Genomic DNA, 19480 nt, shown 5'->3' on the forward strand with positions numbered 1-19480 from the left:
TGGCTTATAGTCTCCTGCCCACATGGCCAACCAGCTGATGACAGAATTCCTGCAGTGACGGGAATCCCACTCTGCTCTGAAACATCACTCTATGACCATTCCTCCTTATGTTGAATTCAACGTGACCTTCCTGCAGCTCCTGACTGGGGGAATCTTTCGAAAGGCCCCATTTCCTGAGTATAAAAGACTGCCTTCACAATCTCCTACGATAAGCATGAACAAGTGAGATAAGCTGTGGGTATGACAGTCAAATATGTGTGAACACATTCAGAGTGTTTGTGTCTATTTACTCATATTATGAAAACAGCTGCCCAGATGTTCCCCAACATCTGGAAGGTGTGTGGGGGCTGATCTGCCTTCACACCCAAGGTTGTGTTAACCCACTGGGGGCAGCTATGACAAGAGGGTCTGCAACACAAAGTCAGCTGCACCGCAAGGCACAGCAGCTCAGGCCCCTGTCCCTGTTGATTGAGAACCATGGGCCTTAATCTTTAGACACTGTGCAGAGAAAAGCAGAAAGAGTTTCAAATATGAATGCAATTAAAAATCACAAGGGTGGAGTTCCTGTTGTGGATCAGTGGGTTAAGAACCTGACATAGTCTCCGTGAGGATGCAGATTTGATCCCTGGCCTCGCTCAGTGGGTTAAGGATCCGGTGTTCCCGGAGCTTAAGTTGAATAAGAGCTTCAGCCACTGGCCTATGCCACAGCCACAGCAATGCCAGATCTGAGCTAATCCGAGCCGTATCTGTGACCCACACCACGGCTCACAGCAATGCCAGATCCTTAACCCACTGAGCAGGCCCAGGGATCAAATCCACATCCTCATGGATACTAGTTGGGTTCGATACCAATGAGCCACAATGGAAACTCTAGCTGCTTTATTCTAAAAAACTAGACACAAAGACAAATGAATATTAGTCTGTTCTTTGTCATCAAGAAAGGTGAGCCATTCACCTCCCTAGTTTCCAGCTGCTCCTGGAAACAACCTGTACAATGTGGCCTAGCATTAAGGACGTGGACTCTGGAATCAGACTCCTAGGTTCAAATCCCAGCTCTGTCATTTGCCAACTGAACACCCTGGGTTATTTACTTCATTAATCAGGGCCTCCATTCCCTCATCGCCCCCCAAAGTGGTCTCTGTAAGTGCAGAGTCACTAGAGCAGTGCCGCCCTGTTCTGGGGCCTGATGGCAGGGCTCCGGCTCTGCTTATCATGCTCTGCGTGGGTTTCATTACTTCATGTTTATACTTTGATTTATTTCTTTTTTTGGTTTATTGAGAGGAAGAAGTTCTACCTTCTCCTGCCAGGAAACAATGAACCTGTCCATTCAGTGCCCATGGTTTCCACAAGGAAGGGAGTGGAAGCAGATGTTTCTGAAAAGTCGAAAAGTCACGCTCTACCTGCGGAGTTGCTCACACAAAGCTGTGCACACGCCATCCCCAAAGCCACTGCCAGCCTACCGCCTGCACCCTGCCTGGGCCTGGCCCCCGTGCTTGTCGACCACTTTCCACCCCCTTCGCCAGCGCTCCCACCTTCGATGAAGTCCGAGGCCGTGTAAGGACGCTGGTCGGGGCTGCTCTCGGCCGGGCTGTTTAGGGCCTCCACGGCCAACTGGATGGCCTCCACCAGCTCGTCTCGCTTGTCCTTCCGCACTGGCTTCTCCTCGGGGTGTCGGGTCAGGCCCGTCTCCAGCTGGTACACCTTCTGCAGGGTGAAGCTGTCGAAGGGCACCGCGGCGTACTCGGTGGCCTGCTTGACACCGGCATGCACCTCCGCCCTGTCCACCTGGGAGCGCAGGAAAGCCAGCAGGTCGGCCTGGGCCCTCTCAGGGGAGCCCACGGGGTCACCCGCAAAGTGCTGTGCAGTCCTGAGCTGCGCGCTCCGCTCCTGCAGCTCCTCCTTGAGCTGTGCGATCTGCCTCTGCAGGCTGCCCACGTAGCCCCGGTGCTGCTCCTCCCACTCCTGCAGTGCCGCCTGGTACCCGGCCCGTCCAGTGGGGCCGCTGGCCCCGGGCAGCCCCCGCCGCTCACTGTCACCTCTCGGGGTGCAGGCCAGCATGTAGAGGACGGAGACAGCGCAACAGAGGAGTACGAGCAGGACGCCCACCCGGGAGACCCAGGCGAGGAGCCCCCGGCGAAGCATCCTTGCTCAGGAATCAGCCATGCGTCCACCACCTGCAGAGATCACCCCAGGACACCAGGTTCCACCAAGGGCATCCCTGGACTAGATCCTGAGCTGCTTCCGTCCATTTCCATCTACACAGCGTTTTGTCCCTGGGGGTCCACCACCATGGGAAGCGGTTTCCTGACTTCTGAAAGATGAGCTTCCAGGCAGAGGCAGTGAGTCAGGGGAACCATCCGAGTGGTCACATACGTTCCCATCATAGCCCTCTGGGCATGCAGACCAGAGCGGACCTGGGAAGAGACCAAAGGACAATGACACTTACTCAAGATAACAACACCCTAGGGTTCACCTTGGCCGTCAGTATTCAACAGACCACCTGCGTGCTTTATGAGAAACGTTTACAACAGGTGATTAAATATTGTTCACTGTTTCTAAATCATAATGCAAATGAGCACTTGCAGGGTACTGCAGGACAAAGGATGTGGAAAAAAGACTGGAAGAAAACACGACAAAATGTGAATTCTCTCTGGATGGAAGAATGAATGACAATTTTTCTGCTTCTCTGTATTTTTCTCTATCTTATAAGGTTTCCACAATGGCAGATATTACTTTCAGAGTCCAAAGGACAGAGCAAAATGTGAATGACGATGAAACTCCAGACAGGGCTTGCCCGGCACTGGTCAGGGAGAACAGTGAGGGTCCCGGGCTCCTGAGGGCACCCACCCAGGCAGAGCTGAAAGCTGGTCCTGGTGAGGACATGGGAAAGCACCTGGAGGGTCAAACAAGCAGAGGTTAAGTAAGGAAACATTCAGAGTGATCACCTCTCCAGGTCTGCCTGCAGACGGGGGACTGTGAGTTTACCACGGATAGGGATGGGGCTGGGAGAACAGAGCCCAGAAACACTGTTCCCTTAGAACTCAAACCCCAGAATGCCTCTGCCCCAGCCTGCAAGAGGAAGTCCGTGCCCTGACTGCCCATCAGGAATACCAGGCACATACAATTCAGACATCTCAAGAATGCAAAATGCAAAGCCAAGGAATACCACACAGACTATAGAGCTTTTCCTACACCTCTGCTCTGCACCTCAACTCCACCCCCAAAAGGAGGAGCTACGTGGCCCTGACCTGCCCTCCCCTTTCCCAGTCATTCCATCCCTCCTCCACCCACAGCGGACACCCCACTGCCTTCCTAGTGCAATTCCCTCCCTTTCTTAATCCCCTCTCCTCAACTCTCCTGCCCATCCAAGCCAGAAAAAAGAAAGATACATGAACCAAATAAGACTTCTTGCTTAGGGAGATTTTAACACAATTTTCCTAGATGCATTTTTTTTTTAAGCTTTTTAGCTTTTTAGAGCTGCACCTGCCACCTATACAAGTTCCTAGGCTAGTGGTCTCATCAAAGCTGCAGCTGTGGTCTACACCACAACCACAGCAATGCCAGATCTTAGCCACATCTGTGACCTACACCTCAGCTTGTCGCAACACCAGATCCTTAACCCACTGAGCAAGGCCAGGGACTGAAGCTGCATCCTCAAGGACACTGGGTTGGTTCTTAACCCACTGAGCCACAATTGGGAACTCCCCCAATTTCCCTTTAGAATTAAACACAACATTCTCTCCCCTGGCCTAAGAAGTCTCTTGCCTATAATTCAGAGCAGTTATTAGTGCTAAGTTTAAAGTGCACATTTAGCCCTGGAAGCCTTTTCTGTCTGATGAAAATCTTGGGATTTGTATAATTACTATAATTCTGTGATTAAAGACATCTCAGCTTTGGTATTCAGGCACCTTACTATTTTTAATGAAATCTCTCAGATGAACTCATTATATCTAAGTATTAAATTACCAGAGAGGACACGTTACCCTGTGATTCTGCTACTTTAAAGACTTTTACTTTAAATGTGTTGTCACTAAAGACAAAATAAGCTAATTAAAAAAAAAACAAAATGGAACATTCAACGCCACTTATTATGCCGTGAAAATAAAGTATGCAATCTTTCATATAGTTTATGAAAATATATGCCTTTTAGGGCTGCACCTGTGGCATATGGAAGTTCCCAGGCTAGGGGTCGAATCAGAGCTACAGCTGCTGACCTACACCACAGCCACAGCAACTCGGGATTCAAGCTGCATCTGTGACCTACACCACAGTTCACGGCAACACCAGATCTCCAATCCACTGAACAAGGCCCAGGATTGAACCCTCATCCTCATGGATACCAGCAGATTCATTTCCACTGCATCACAACAGGAACTCCCTCTAATATATTTTTAATGGGATAACTTAACATTTGCATACTAAATTGAAATCATGCTGGTTTACAGAAGCAGCCTATTAAAGCAATGGCTAAAGAAATTTAAAACTGTACAATAATTATTTTGTTCTGTTCCAATCTCTTTAAAGCCCAACCCAGCTTTTGAATTCACTTGTATAAAATTCAAAGTTAGTTAGTACCTCATTCTTGGGATGTAAAAGGAGAAGAAAAAAACAGATTTTTAGGAAGAAATGACTTTATAAAATAAAAAAGCCATAAAAATTACTTCCAAAGAATCAGTGATGGACTGCTCCTTTTAAATGTCAGGAGCAGAATAATGTCAGAACCAAAATTCTGCATCTTTTAACACACATTTTCTGAAGTTTCTAGTAATCTAACCTATAATCAAAATAGTAACAACCAGCTACAGCTCGGAAGCTGGAGCACTTCCTCCTACTCTTACTCCTCCGCAGACAAGGGGTTTTCCTGGCAGCAAAGATGTTGCCTTCCTGGCCCCACCACATCCAGGAAAGAACACCTCAGTGAGATGGAACCCAGACTATAGGCAATCTCTTGTCCCTCTGGAGACGTTGGGAGAATTAAAGAGGTAACATTTATAATGTGTTTACAGGCTGCAGATGGAACACAGCGCATAATTACCAAGCACCATGACAAAGTTAGGGACGGCAGTGAAAATACAGCTGTATGATTCCAGCAGCATTGTGCTACTATTTTAAAAACCTAGGAAAGGCACCCAGATTTCAGACGAGCTCACTCTTTGGGGTGGTTGGAGAGAGAGGTAAAGCCCTGTCTGTAACCAACCTGAGGACCCGTGGGAGAAGGGAGTTGCGTGGGCCCACTTTCAACTACAGAAAATCCTTTGTGCTCATCAGTTTCCTTGCCGCTTGCATTTTTTAATCTTTTTAATCTTTTTTTCCTTTTCACAGACGCACCTGGGGCATATGGACGTTCCCAAGCTAGGAGTCGAATCAGAGCTGCAGCTGCCAGCCTACACCACATCCACAGTGACGAGGGAGCCACGCTGCATCTGTGACCTACACCACAACTCATGGCAATGCCGGATCCTTAACCCACTGAGCGAGGTCAGGGATCAAATCCACAACCTCATGGATACAAGTCGGGTTCTTAGGCCACTGAGCCACAAGGGGAATTCTGCCACCTGCTTTTTTAAGAGCCCATCCTTCTTCTAAATGCCTTCCCCAGTGCTTTCCTGCTGCTGGCCAAGTCCGCAAGGGTGGTTCTGTGATGCACCCTATCCAAAACACTGACCTGTTGATTAGTCTGAGGGGACACCCAAGCACAGTGGCTTTGCTGCTGTTCTTACCATCTCTGGGCAACAAAACAGCAGACGGAGGCTTCTTCGGGGTCCACAGTGAAGGCAGAATGCGCCACAGAGCAGGGCTTGCCAGGCCACCAGGGCTGAGCCCACCCGACACAGGAGTACTCCCTAAACTCTCAGGCTGGCAAAGCACCCTCAGGGCAGAATGCGGTTCCTGCATCCTTGGGCCAGAATAGCTCTAAGAACTTTTCCCCGGGGTATGAGGTGAGGTGGGGGTTGCTTAAGGAATTTCTTTCTGAACATTTAAGGCAGAGAGCCTGAATGACATGGGGAGTGGGGGTGTCCAGCAACGGAGTGGATTTTTCGTACTCTAGGTATAAGTGGTCCAACAGCCCCGACTGCCTGCTCAGACCAGCAAGCATCCCGGGCAGCCCCAGATGCCCAAATGACACAGCAAGGGCCCAAGAGGGAGTCCCGAACCACAGTCTGTCCTGCGGAGAATACCGTCCTTCTCCACCCTTACTGTTAGTGAGCACCTACTGTTACCACACACGGATAAGAAGTGACAGGAGGAAAACAGAACCAAGCACAATTCCAACACCAGCAAGTTGGAGAGCTTGCAGAGGAATAACTACAACATGGACCCCTAAGAGGGCAAAGCCATTAAGATGGATTGAAAGCATTAATGCCATGCTCCCACCTACCGAAGGTATGGGGGTGGGGGGCAGGTAGTAAGAAGAGAAGTATGCTATGGCGAAAGCTTAAAATAGATGTTAGGAATCAACAGCCTTCGTTCAAATAAGCCAGGCAAGGGGCTACAGGTCCTGGTTATCATTTCGTCATAAGAAGTGGAAGCTCCTGGGGAGTGAATGGAAGCCAGGTCTGGTCGAGAGTCCCACGCTCACCAGAATGGGGACAGTGGGGACGAGGATTTCCCCCATCAGGCAGAGGCACTGTTGGGATGGATGTTCAAATGTCCCCCTACAGACCCCGGTGGACGTTTTGGCCGCAGTAGCTGTGTGCTGTGACAGAGAGCCTGCCAGGAGGTGTCTGTTAATGTCCACTAGAAGCTCCTGAGTCATAGGGGCTCCAGGACAAGCTGTGAGATGCTGTCAGGACAGCAGAGGTGGTAAGGATGGTGGCTTGGTGGCAAGACCAGGTCAGGCAGTTCCACTTACTAGCGTGACAAAGGCGACCATTCAAGGAGTGGCACTGAACTCCACAGGGCATCTCCACCCCGCGTGCCTGAACAGCCTAGAGGGCCGATGGGGAAGAAACCCAGCAGTGTCTGCAGAGCCAGGAAGTGGTGGGCTGGGGCCCCCAGGCCGCCATGCGCAGAGGCTCCTCCTGGGCACAGACAATCGGCTCTTTGACAGCTGGGACACAGCTGACCTTCAGTCCCGGATTAGCTGCACTAACAGAACATAAATCGAGGTCCTATCTCCTGGGTAAATGCCCACCCTGAATGTGTGTGCACAAGGTCTGCAAGAATAGTTATTCAAAGAGTTTCCCAATGCACTTCAAAATATATAGAAAGTAACTCTGTAACCCAGGACCCAGTTTAATTCCTATGTCCACAGTGGCATCCCGCTCCCAGGATGGCCCTCGGCATCCCTACTCCTGGTTTCACAACTGAATATCTGCCTCCATGGGACAGGGGCCAGTGTGAGGGACCCAGGCCACATGGAAGAAGGGGGGGCAGGATTCTGCAGAATTCCACAAGTGAATAACCAGAGCCACTGTGTCAGCTGAAGACTCCACAGCTCCCAGCCCTACTCCTGCCTCCTCTCCAGAGACTCTTTTTTTCCATTTTTTTTTCTTTTCTTTTTCTTTTTGGTCTTTTTAGGGCCCCACCTGCAGCATGTGAAAGTTCCCAGGCTAGGAGTCGAATCAGAGCTGTGGCTGCCAGCCCACACCACAACCACAGCAGCGCTAGATCCAAGCGGAGCCTGTGACCTACACCACAGCTCACGGCAATGCCAGATCCTTAAGCCACTGAGCAAGGCCAGGGATCGAACCCACATACTCATGGATACGAGTCAGGTTCATAATTGCTGAGCTACAATGGGAACTCCGACGCACTCCTCTTTCTAACTTTTTCCATCTGCATCTCTTCAAGGAGATGGGTATTTACAGACAACTTCAGCAGCAGCGCCTCGGGGTTCACCATAACCTGCTCTGGTGCACACTTGCAGGTTTAGGCTGAGACATTGCAGAGAAGTTAAAACAGCCTGAAGATGAACATGACAGAGGGTATAATCCTCCTCAAGCACCACCCCCACTCCCGAGAAGCTTTGAGCTGGGCTTCTCCGGGGTCACAGATCTTTCTGGAATGCAGGCATCTCTTCATTGGGTCTGGAGTCACCAAGGACCATGTGCCCAGTGCTTTATGCTCAGGGCAACTCAGGGGCAGAGGGAAGACCTATGTCCACAGGGCACGGACTTGCACATGATGTCACAGCATCCACGTGGCCCAGAAGCATCCTGGTGGACTCCTTCCACTGTGACACCAGGCCCCACAGTATGCTCCCCACCCTCCCCCTCCTCCAGTACAGAACCAGCTCCACAGACTCACTCCTCCTCCAGCCTCGGCACTCAGACCAGCCAAACCAATGGTCTCCAACCCGAGGAAACATCAACAGCACTGTCCAGGCAGGAAATAACTTATGGACAAGTAACATCTATGCTATGTGTTCATTGATAAGTTACATACCAGTCTTATGCTATCGTATTACATATTCACAAAACAGTACCCTAAAATAACAAAGCATGAAAAAGTGGTTTTGACGTCTTCTCACTCTAATGGACTGTCTGAGCATTGCTTCCAGCTCACAGGTAACTGCTCTCTGCACTGCATTTTGCTGCAGTGTCCATGGGGCAGAGCAGCACACCCGCCACCCCCAGGGCCCCAGCGCCAGGCTCCTTGGGGTGACCTTCCTGCCTCCAGACCCCCAATTCTATTCCCTAGGCTCCCAATACTTGCTGCTCTGACACTGCCTGACCTGCCAGGAACATACTTCCTTCCCTTCTGACCTGAAGGATGTGGATGTGGGCTTCTAGATGCCCTGGGGTTCCCGTTCTGAGATCCACCCTGTAACCAGCTCTAGGTGCTCGTTCCCACGGCCCAGAGGGACGGGCTGCTGACCTCTAGGTCAGTAATTCCCTCACTGGGAGGTGCCCCTCCATCCCTCAACTCTACTCGGGTCTGAAAGAGCCATTCCAATTCCTTTTTTCTACTTTGAAGCAGAAAAGGGAAGATGTGGCAAAAAGAATTTGGGGTCTGCGAACCAGAAAAATGAATGCACGGAGATTAATCACAACTCGGAAGCCGAACAGCCAGGAAATAGGCCCACAGTCTCTCTGCTATTCTCTTTGGATTTGGTTTCTCATTTGCTGGTGAACCTTTGTAGAGAAGAACTGAAAGAGAGGGTCTCCCCAAAGATGTTAAGTTCTCTATCACCCCACCCCTGCCACCACCACCACCAGCCTCATTTCTGGAAGGTTCTAGGTGGTGGCCATGACACCAGGAAGTGCAGAAGAGCAGTGCACTGGGACAAGAAGGCACAACTCGGCCACTTAGAATAAGCCTAATAAAGAACCTTTTCCTGGAGAGTTCCTGTCGCGGCTCAGTGGTAACAAACCCACTAGTATCCATGAGGATGCAGGTTCAATCCCTGGCCTCACTCAGTGGGTTAAGGATTTGGCACTGCTGTGGTTGTGGTGTAGGTTGCAGACGCGGCTCGGTTCCCGCGTTGCTGTGGCTGTGGTATAGGCTGGCAGCCGCAGCAGTTCCAATTCAACCCCTCGCCTGGAAACCACCATATGCTGCAGGTGTGGCCCTAAAAAGCAAAAAAAAAAAAAATTGATAATAATAATAATAAAGAACCTTTTCTCGGAGTTACCACTGTGGCACAATGGGATCAATGGTGTCTCCGCAGCACCGGGATGCAGGTTTTTTCCCCCTGGCACAGTGGGTTACAGGATCTGAAGTTGCTGCAGCTGCAGCACAGATCGCAACTGAGGATTGGATTTGATCCCCGGCCTTGGAAACTCCATATGCCACAGGATAGCAAAACAAAACAAAAGAACATTTTCCTGGCAGAAAGAGGCCCTGAGCACATATGCAGGGCTGAGTCAGCTGCCAAAACCCTAAGAGAAAGACACCCATCTCATCTCCACCTGCCCCTGGGTCTCCCAGGTGCTCTGAGGCTGGTGGGGGCTGCCCTGCCTGCAAAGCGAGAATCTGAGAAACCAGGCTCCCATCACCTCCTAAAGCTCACAATTCCATCCAACTAGAAAGCATGTGCTTGGGGCACACATCATACTGAGCATATGAAAAGTTATCTCATTTTATCCTCAAAACAATTCTATGAGCTGCATCTTATTATCCCATTAAAGATAAGAAAACTGAGGCTTAGAGCAGCAAGGTAACTTGCCCAAGGTACACTTCTAGCAAGTGGCTGGCCAAGCCTGGTTTTAAATCCAGCTCAGACTGATGCTAAACCCAACTCTTACCTACCAGGCTATACTGTTCATCACCCTCACTAATCCCGAGACCTGCTCCCCATTCTGCACCCAACCTGCCCAACTTTTCTGGCTTCCGAACTCATAGTGGAGCTTGCCTGGCCCCTCTGATGTGGTAGAGGCAACTTTTCTGTGTGTTAACGTTTTGGCTCTGCATTGAGCAGCGGTTTGGTATGTCCACACCCCTCAACGGCTCTGCAAACTCAAAACTACATCGGGAAATAACACCGATCCCGGCCATGTCTGGTGTGAGCCTTGCTTTGGCCCCCCAGTGAGGTCAGGACCGGACACCCCCACAACACCCAAGGGCTTCTGAGCTTAGACCCACATGTCAGGTTTAAGATGGCTCAACTAGAAAACACCCTGGCACGTAAGAATTTCTTCTTTGAAAGGAGACGAACAGGTCATCCCTCGGTCAGTCAGTTATGATGCTGGCTGGCCTCACTATGAATCCTCTCCTGCCAAATGCATCTTTCCTCCTGAGGCTGGCAGAAGGAGCTGCCCACACCATGGCCTTGCAACACGTGTCAACGAACATGCTCCCGCACAGGCAGAAGTCACAGCGACAGCCCAGCTGACATGGCTGGAGACTCAGGGAAGTACGCCCCTGGGAGACCAGGTCCCGAGGTCTTGAAGAGCAGCTTCCAGAGATAGGCCGGCTCTTGATTAACAAGAAGGGGTCGAATTAAAAGTTCGCAAGGCCCAGTGCCAAGTCCTTCCAGGAAAGCAGCAAGCCCAGGGCCCTATGCTGACAACCAGGTGGAGTCGCTGAGCAGTGCATGTCACTCCCAGGAGGGGTGGGAGGGGGGAGTCAGCCACCCTATGCCAGGAAGGGTGTGGTGGGCTCACCTTCAGTCACAGTGAAGGCTGCATAGAGAAGGAAATTGAAGCCCCCTTCCTGATACGATGCGTGTGCAGATGGAGAAGGAGGGAGGAAGAGAAATAAGGGTCGCCAAATACCCCCACCCTGTCCCAGCCAGTACCTTTAAAACACCAATACACACAGCTCCCAGAGCAGGTACGGCCCACCCAGGGCCTCCCAGGAATCACTGGCCCTCGTGCATCACCTGCTATCTCCCCAGATCCTCATGTGCATTGTTGAGCCCTGTTCTTGGACAAGGACACTGGGGTCTGGGGAGGCCTGAGACTCGTCCACACAGCCAGCGGCTCTACATCCCAAAGCACTCACAGTCATCAATACCCATCAGCCTGACACTCCGGGGCGTAGACAGACTTCACCTCATACAGGATGAACCCAAACAGGAGAAGGGAGGCAATGCCCACATGCAGGGCCACGTAGAGAGCACAGGAAGGTGACAAAGGGCAGCAGAGAAAGCCCTACAAAGAGGCAGGACCAGATTCCAGCCTCTAGAAGTGAAAGATGATGCATAGCCTGGAAGTGAGAAGAGGGGGGTTGCAGACAGCGCCTCCCCTCAGGCTCCCCTGGGCAACACTGCTTGGTGCAAACGGTGACCACCCCCGGTGGTCCTCTGGCTCTCATGGTCACCCCATGGCTGGTGTGGGCTGACCCCTCCTGGGGGGGTCACTCTGTCCTCCTCATCACAACCCCTGGTGATGTGTCAAGGGGGTCATCACCCCAGGTCTCCTGAAAGAAGGGGGTCGTCACAGCAGCACCTCCTGCCCCAGCAAGGCCCTGAAGGAACAACCTCTGGAAATATCCTGAATCTAAGGCACTGTACCCACATAAGCCCATCCGCATATTTTGCTGGTGTGTTTGAGGCGAGAGGGTTAAGGAGGAACCTTCTAGTTTCAGTCAAGGTGAAATAAGCAGCCTGACACTGCTTATTTGGTCCTCCTCTTCCTCCACTGCTGACAAGGAGCAGCACACAAACAAGGGTTGCCTTGCTTCTAGAAAGTGGTTACTATGTAACAGGACCAGAGAAACTGGCTTGTACAGAATTACTACCGCATGGGGCTAGATCAGCAGAGCCGCCTTGCGTATAGAAATAGAACCAAGAGTGTAGGAAAATGACAGAGCATGTCCAACGTTATTATGTAAATGCAAGATGTAGTATTAATTTCACAAAAGTAACGAAAAAAACCTACCTAGAGCTGATTGAAAACGCAATTTTGCTGTCAGGTCTCGGCCTCCAGGTCCCACACGCACCTGCCTAAAGCCCCCAGCTATTCCTCAGCCTCCATTCCTCAGCCTCTGATCCCTCCACTCCTGCCTCTTGTAGCCAAGTATCCTTGCTGATGGGTCCACTGATCACCAAAGGATCAGCTAAAAGTACTTCAAGATACTATTCCTTGGCAATTCTGCCGTGGCTCAGTGGTAACAAACTCAACTCACATCCATGAGGATGTGGGTTCAATTCCTGGCCTTGCTCAGCGGGTTAAGGATCCAGCATTGCCATGAGCAGTGGTGGAGGCCAGCAGCTGCAGCTTCGATTCAACCCCTAGCCTGGGGCCTTCCATTTGCTGTAAGTGTGGCCCTGAAGAGACAAAAAAAAAAAAAAAAAAAAAAGAAAGAAAGAAAGAAAAAAAAAAAGACACTATTCCTATAAAGGAATTGACTTGAAAAAGAACTTGCCTGATTTCTACACAAGATAGCACAGAGTATTTAATCCAAGACTAGTTTTCAGTTTAATACTTTTTAATATTCCACCAATATTCCTCTGCATCCCTCTTAAGACATTTCCTGGAGACAGCGGCCTTCCCCTTTAGGACTCCTCAAACTGCATCTTCCTGCTTCTCATTTGTCACGAGGCAGGTTCAATTAACATCAGAACCATTCTGCAGGTAAGGTCACAGAGGCATAGGTTAGTTACTGGCTCGGGTCACCTGGCCACTGGGTTTCCAGCTCAGGCAGCATGGCTCCACCTCTGTCTCTCCATCACTGGGTGCCACCGCTTCTCCTTAACAGAGGCATGGGCATCATACAGGGAATGCACGGAGCCTGGTCAGGGAGCAGTGCTGGAGCATAAAGGACCCTGAGCAGAAGGAACCAGCCAAGCTGGCACACTGACCTCAGTCTTCCAGCTTCTAGAACTGAGACATAATCGTGTGTTGTTTAAGCCACTGGGGTCAATGGTATTTTGTATCTGCAATCTGTGCTAACACAGGCCTCCTGTCACGACAGGGAATTTGCTCTGTGGCCTATGGGCGCCATTAGCCAGCTGGCTACCTTTTTAAACAAGAGAGTCACATCATCTGAATTCAGCAAAGGGCAGTGTTGAGAGGGAGCAGAGAGGGCTGACCAGCATCGGGGGAGACAGCACCTCTGCACTGTCGGAACAAGGGGTGCAGAAGCGGAAGCACTAAATGTGGGATAGGGCAGGTTAGAGAACCGTTTGTTGAGTATTATTTCCAGGACTTGGAGGCCAGTGGACATGGGATGCTGAATGTCCACGGAGGACGAGGATGGAGAATGAGGATGGAGCTACCGCTGGGAATGCTGAGAAAAAGAAGAGGCACAGGACCGGATTCAGCGGAAAGAGGCATATGGTTCTGGACATGCCCATGTGGCCCTGCTACAGGAATGATGGGGGTGGGGAGAGGGGTGCCAGCAGCCTCCAAACCTGTGTCAGCTCCTGCGCAAGCTGACCTCACACACTTGTCCTGACTCCCCAGAGCCCCTCCCCCTGCCTCTCCTGCATCCTCCCAGCACAGCTCAGAGGCTGAGGGTGCAGGTTCTGGGGGGTCTCAGCCCTGCTGTTACCTGGCCTCTCAGCCTCTGCTTCCCGAGCACGGGGGTAACAAGGACCCATTTCACAGAGGCCCTGCCATTGGTGCAGCATCAACATGAATGAAACCTGATCAGAGAGCTGAGCCAGGTGCTGGTATCTTCGCTGACCAGAAAATCTGGCCTGGAAGAAACAGCTGATGTTCATACAAAGTAACGAGGCTGGTATAAAAGCACAGATAGAACCAGAACCTGCCTCTACTCTGCACTCCCCAGATGTGAAATCAAAGCAGCTCTCTCACAGAGTTCCCGTTGTGCCTTGGCAGCAATGAACTAGACTAGCATCCATGAAAATGTGGGTTTGATCCCTGGCCTCGCTCATTGGGTTAAGGACCCAGTATTGCTGTGAGCTGTGCTGTAGGTCACAGACGTGGCTTGGGTCCCACATTACTATAGCTGTGGTATAGACTGGCAGCTGCAGCTGTGATTCGACCTCTAGCCCGGGAACTTCCACATGCCACAGGTGCAGCCCTAAAATAGCTCTCTCACATCCTTTTTTCCTGGTTTTTTGTTTTTGGTTTTTTTGTCTTTTTGCCTCTTCTGGGGCCACTTCCACGGCACGTGGAGATTCCCAGGCTATGGGTCTAATCGGAGCTGTAGCCGCCTGCCTATGCCAGAGCCACAGCAATGTGGGATCCGAGCTGCGTCTGCGACCTATACCACAGCTCACGGCAACGCCAGATTCTCTCACATCCTTATCACCCTCAGGCTCAGTTTATTTTTAAAAAGAAAAGAGGAGTTCCCTGGTGGCTCGTCAGTTGGGAACCCAGCATTGTCATTGAGGTGGCTCAGGTCACTGCTGTAACCAAAACAAAGAAAAAGAAAAAAGAAGAAAACCAGAGTACATCTGAAAATTTAACCCCAAACTGCATGTAACAGAGCAGCAGGGACCCCAACCAGGTTACTGGGGATTTTACTGCATGTGAAAGGCTCAGCTTGGTGTCCAGGCAGCAGGCACAGGGGTCTTGACATCTTGACATGCTAGAGATTTCCTGACATCCTGACATGCTAGAGATATTTCTGGGCTTCAAAAAAAAATTTTTTTTGAACAATAATAAAAGTTGCTGCCCCCAAAAGCTTCAAAATGTCTGTGGCTTCAAGAGCCCCCTCCTGTGGCTGTTTATCACCAACCTGAGACAGAACAGTTTTCAGTTCAAAGCTGCCCAGGATGGGCATAAACTGCCTCTTCCTGAAAGATAAACTGGAATATTACCCTTTTGATCACGCACATGAGTCTGCAACAACTGCTCAAATTACTACAACTGCAAGAGCTCATCTCCAAGAAGCAAAAGAGACAGTTTCACCCCATGCTGCAGTGCCCTGGCGGGCAGCAGGGCCTGTGGCCAAGGGGTAGCAGCGCTGCCCCCACGCCCCACCCCAGCCCTCCCCTACTGTGAGGTGTGCACGGGAACTCAGAAAATAACTCCCGAAGTTCAGCTGCGATGTTAGAAATTGCATGAGTCTTATCCACTCAGTCATCAAATACGTACTGAACGCGTCTGTGTGGACCAAGACAGAGACAGAGGAGGTATCAGCCAAGGTCCCTGTCCGCACAAAGGTGCCAGGCAGTGGGAGCGCCCTAATGGAGAAGGGCCCTGTGGGGCTCCTGGGCACTAAGGAGGCTTTCTGTGTCCCCCATTGCTTTTTAGGAAATAGGCCTCATTCAGCCTCCTTGACCTTCCCCGAGTTCAAACAGTTGCTAATCAGAGAAGGGGCTGCAGAGACAAGGGAGGAGCAGTCAAGAGACAACAGTGCACCGAGTTCCCTTTGTGGCTCAGCAGCTTATGAACCTGACTAGTATCCATGAGGACAAGGGTTCAATCCCTGGCCTTGCTCAGTGGGTTAAGGGTCTGGGATGCCATGAGCTGTGGTGTAGATCGCAGATGTGGCTCAAACCCTGCACTGCTGTGGCCACAGCTCCAATTTGACTCCTAGCCCAGAAACTTCCATATGCCATGGGAGTGGCCCTTGGGGCAGGGTTCTGGTCCCTCCTCAAGGAATATACATAATATCTCTGGGCCTTTCTGCAGAACTAAACCCCCGGCAAATGGAAGAACTACTTGGTGAAGGCTTCTTCATTCCGGAAGAAGGAGGACCACCTGAACCAGCCTGGGGCCACTAAACACCAGCTCTAAAAGACAATGTGAGCTTACCTCTCCTCTGATCCTTATCTGCAGCCCTATTTTCCCACTCCCCAAAGTATAAAACCGCCTCCTAATCCCTTCCAAAGGGGGACACAGTCTTTAAGGCATTAGCTCCCTGTGGCCACCTTTGCCTGGCAAAGTGTACAGCTATCTTTTTCTCCTTCACCCCAAACTCTGTCCCCATGTTTCTATTTGGCAATGGTGGACAGAGGCTGCATTTCAGCAACAAAAAGAAAATTCCATGAGTCCATAATGACAACCAAAAGAAAAAAAAAATAAGTTTAACTTACTACCATTGAGGAGACTATTTTACCACCTTTCTCTGTAAATTGGCCAAGGCAAAGAAATAAGCATTTACCTGCTTTTTCAGGAGGAACTCAGCCCCCCACCACCACCACTGATGAGAGAGAGCCCCTCTTTACAGAATAATAAAGCTAACGCTATCTGAATTTTTTTATTCACCATTTTATTGACAATGTCTACTTTTTCCTAGATTTTTTTCTTTCAGATGCTGTTCCACTGTAGGTTATTAAAAATGTTCAGTAGAGTTCCCTGAGCTCTCCAGCAGGTCCTTGTTGTTTATCAATGTTATATACAATAGTGTATATTGGTTAATTCCAAACTCCTACTTTATCCCTCCCCCTCCCCCCAGATATTTTTTCTGGTCCAAGTGTGTCTTCGGGTGTTTAAGCCTCTTTCATGCATTTGGGGCAAGGCGAGAACCCCATGGCCCTGTCATAGTCCTTATTTACTTTCTTAAAATTAGCTCCTACGTGGAAAGATGAGCCGATTTCTTTTTCTTGAAACCAAGCTAATGGGTCTCAAGATTGACACAGAGGCAATTATCCTGCAGAAAGTGAGTCTAGGGAGGGCTCCACTGCTAATGAACGTTGCTTTATTCCTGTTAAAAGCCTATAATGGGGAATTCCCGTTGTGGCTTAGCAGTAAGGAACCTGATGAGTTTCTATGAGGAGGCGGGTTCCATCCCTGGCCTCGCTCAGAGGGTTACGGATCCGGCGTTGCCGTGAGCTGTGGTGTAGGTCGAAGATGCGGCTCGGATCTGGTGTTGCTTGGGCTGTTGGTGTAGGTCAGCAGCTACAGCTCTGATTCAAGCCCTAGCCTGGGAACTTCCATATGCCTCGAGTTCGGCCCTAAAAAGTGGGGGGGGGGGGGAAGCCTATACTGAGATGAGATTTTGAGGCACTTCCTTAGCTACAGAGGCCAACCAGGTCGCTTGCCTGTGTTTGGCAGGTGTTTATGTCTTGAGTTTCCAGCTTGCTGACAGGACCGACATAAGCAAACACATAACAAAATGAAGGGTAGCTCTGTCAAACGTTGCACCACCTCAGCTTCAGAACCAGACATGAGACACTGAGAAGAACAAAAGGCTACCATCCCATCCCCACTGCAGCTCTTGTCACCAGCATGCCAGCTCTGAGAAGGACCAGGCATCTAGAAATGAAGCAAAGGGCAAATCCACCACACTTTCAGGCCTCAGTGTTGCATAGGATTTACTGTTTCCTTCTGCCTTTATCTCCAGCAATTTAGAAAAGCAAGCCAGCCACTTCAGCATGGAAACTTCGTGTTCTTTGTCCCATTTATTTGCCAGGTCAAGGTCTCCCCCTCCAGGGCACAGGATCCCAGCAGCAAAGTTGATGAAAAAGTAATGGCCAATTTTCTGTAAACAAATGTGAAAAATGCTCTGCAGAGGACACACTAAAACACTACGATGGGTGGGATTGTTCCTGCTTTTATCGTCGTTATGACTGGCATGGAGAACGTGAAGAAATTTCAAGGGAATAATGCTTGAGGACATCAAATTAGGAGGTGATAATCAGGAAAAATAAAATCTCCTTTAACACGGGAAGTTCAAGGCCAAGTCTGTTCTCAGATCCCTGGCGCCCGCCTCTCCAGCCCAGCCCAGTCTTCTCTCCTCCTGCCCTCCCCCAACACTGCCCATCCCTCACCTGGCACCAGGTATGTTCTGAGAAGGCCTTTCTTCCCTCCAAACAGACGGGTAGGCAGCTGGAGAGCCTGCTCAGTGTGTGGCCTGGCTCAAAGGATGAGCCTAGACTCTCAGGATCCTCTCTCAGGAAGCCGCAGTCAGCGGCCCAGGCAGAAGCTGCCAGCTGGGAGCCTGGTCCCCGATGTGTGGCTGAGTCACCGGAAGCCCAGGGCCCCAGGCCCACAACCTGAGCACCTCCTCAGCCCAGATGGGTGAGGTCAGAGGCCACTCCTCTCTGCAGCCTGGAGGGACCGCTGTCAGGTCCCATAAAGCTGCCCCCTGTCTAATCCTACTGATAAGAGATGGAGTAGGATCCTTATACAGGTGGTCTGCATAAGTCCCAATGGGGACCACAGATAGAAAGGGAAACCTAGGAGACTCTGGGAGATCATTGTAAGTTAAAAATTGCTCAAGAAAGCCATCAGAATGAAGCAGGCTTGCTTGGCTAGTGGAGGTGGGAGATATGCCTCAGGTCATGTGGGTGGGGGAGATGGGGTGAGGGCTGCACTCAGGTTTAGACCAAGGGCAGGAGTTTAAGGATCACCCTTCTGCGGATTTGAATAAACACCATGACAGTCCTCGTTTGACCTTACAGGGTCAAATAGTCACTTACCAGATACTAAGGAGGAGCTACTCTAAGAAAGAGGAAGAGGAGGTCTTTTCCCCACCCTCTCCCCACCCCCTCCCCTCCTCATAGCCCCCCCCCCACCCCCACTCCCCTTGGATTATAAAAATGTAGCCCACCTAATCCTTGGGGCAGAGTCTACTTGCCTGCCTGCGTGCATCTCTCACAAGCTCCTTTTCTTAATAAATCTATTTCTGGCCTATCACTTTGTCCGTGGCTGAATTCCTTCTGCCCTAAGGCACAAAGAATCTGAACCTCAGTAAGTCCAGACACTGGGTGAGTGATGTGATTCTAATTTAAACACCATGGGTTCAAGTCCCAACCTGGGTTCTGGCTGGGTTCAGGTCCAAAGTGTTGTCAGTTTCACTACCTCCCAGCCCTGCCTCTGAAATCCCCCCGGGTCTTGAGAAAGGCACACGGGGCTAGGAGGTTAGAGTCTGGGTCCCCCCAGAAACGGGCACCCCCTTAACTAGGGGGGTAGGAGAGCCATTATTTAAGGACCCTTAACTTCGAGCTTATAGGTACATTTTAAATTAATACAGATAAACTTTAAACATGCTTATTTGACTGATAAAGATATTACTTTAATTAGGAGTCATAACCCAATGGCATGCAATCAAGAACTAATATAAAGCACTCCTGAAAATATCCTGTAATTTAATGGGGGAAAACTATGTACTGCACAAATTTTAATCTATATACTATTTTTCTGAATTTTATCTTGAGTAAAGTAAAATACATTCAGATTAAAAAAAAAACTTGACTTGTTCTTCTATTTTTTTATCAAAGTATAGTTGATTT

General features: G+C 50.2%; 1 protein-coding gene across 6 annotated transcripts in view; it reads right to left on the reverse strand.

The window, feature by feature from the left end:
* Positions 1–19480, reverse strand: part of CSGALNACT1 (chondroitin sulfate N-acetylgalactosaminyltransferase 1) — a 357571-nt gene that overhangs the window by 68869 nt on the left and 269222 nt on the right. For all 6 annotated transcript variants that reach the window (XM_047771740.1, XM_047771741.1, XM_047771746.1 and 3 more), the window contains one exon: positions 1533–2414. In XM_047771740.1, the coding sequence (XP_047627696.1) occupies positions 1533–2142 (610 nt within the window). In that variant the 5' untranslated portion in view covers positions 2143–2414. The remainder of the gene's footprint in view (positions 1–1532; positions 2415–19480) is intronic.

Source organism: Phacochoerus africanus, chromosome 3, assembly GCF_016906955.1.
Source record: "Phacochoerus africanus isolate WHEZ1 chromosome 3, ROS_Pafr_v1, whole genome shotgun sequence".
Lineage (NCBI taxonomy): Eukaryota > Metazoa > Chordata > Mammalia > Artiodactyla > Suidae > Phacochoerus > Phacochoerus africanus.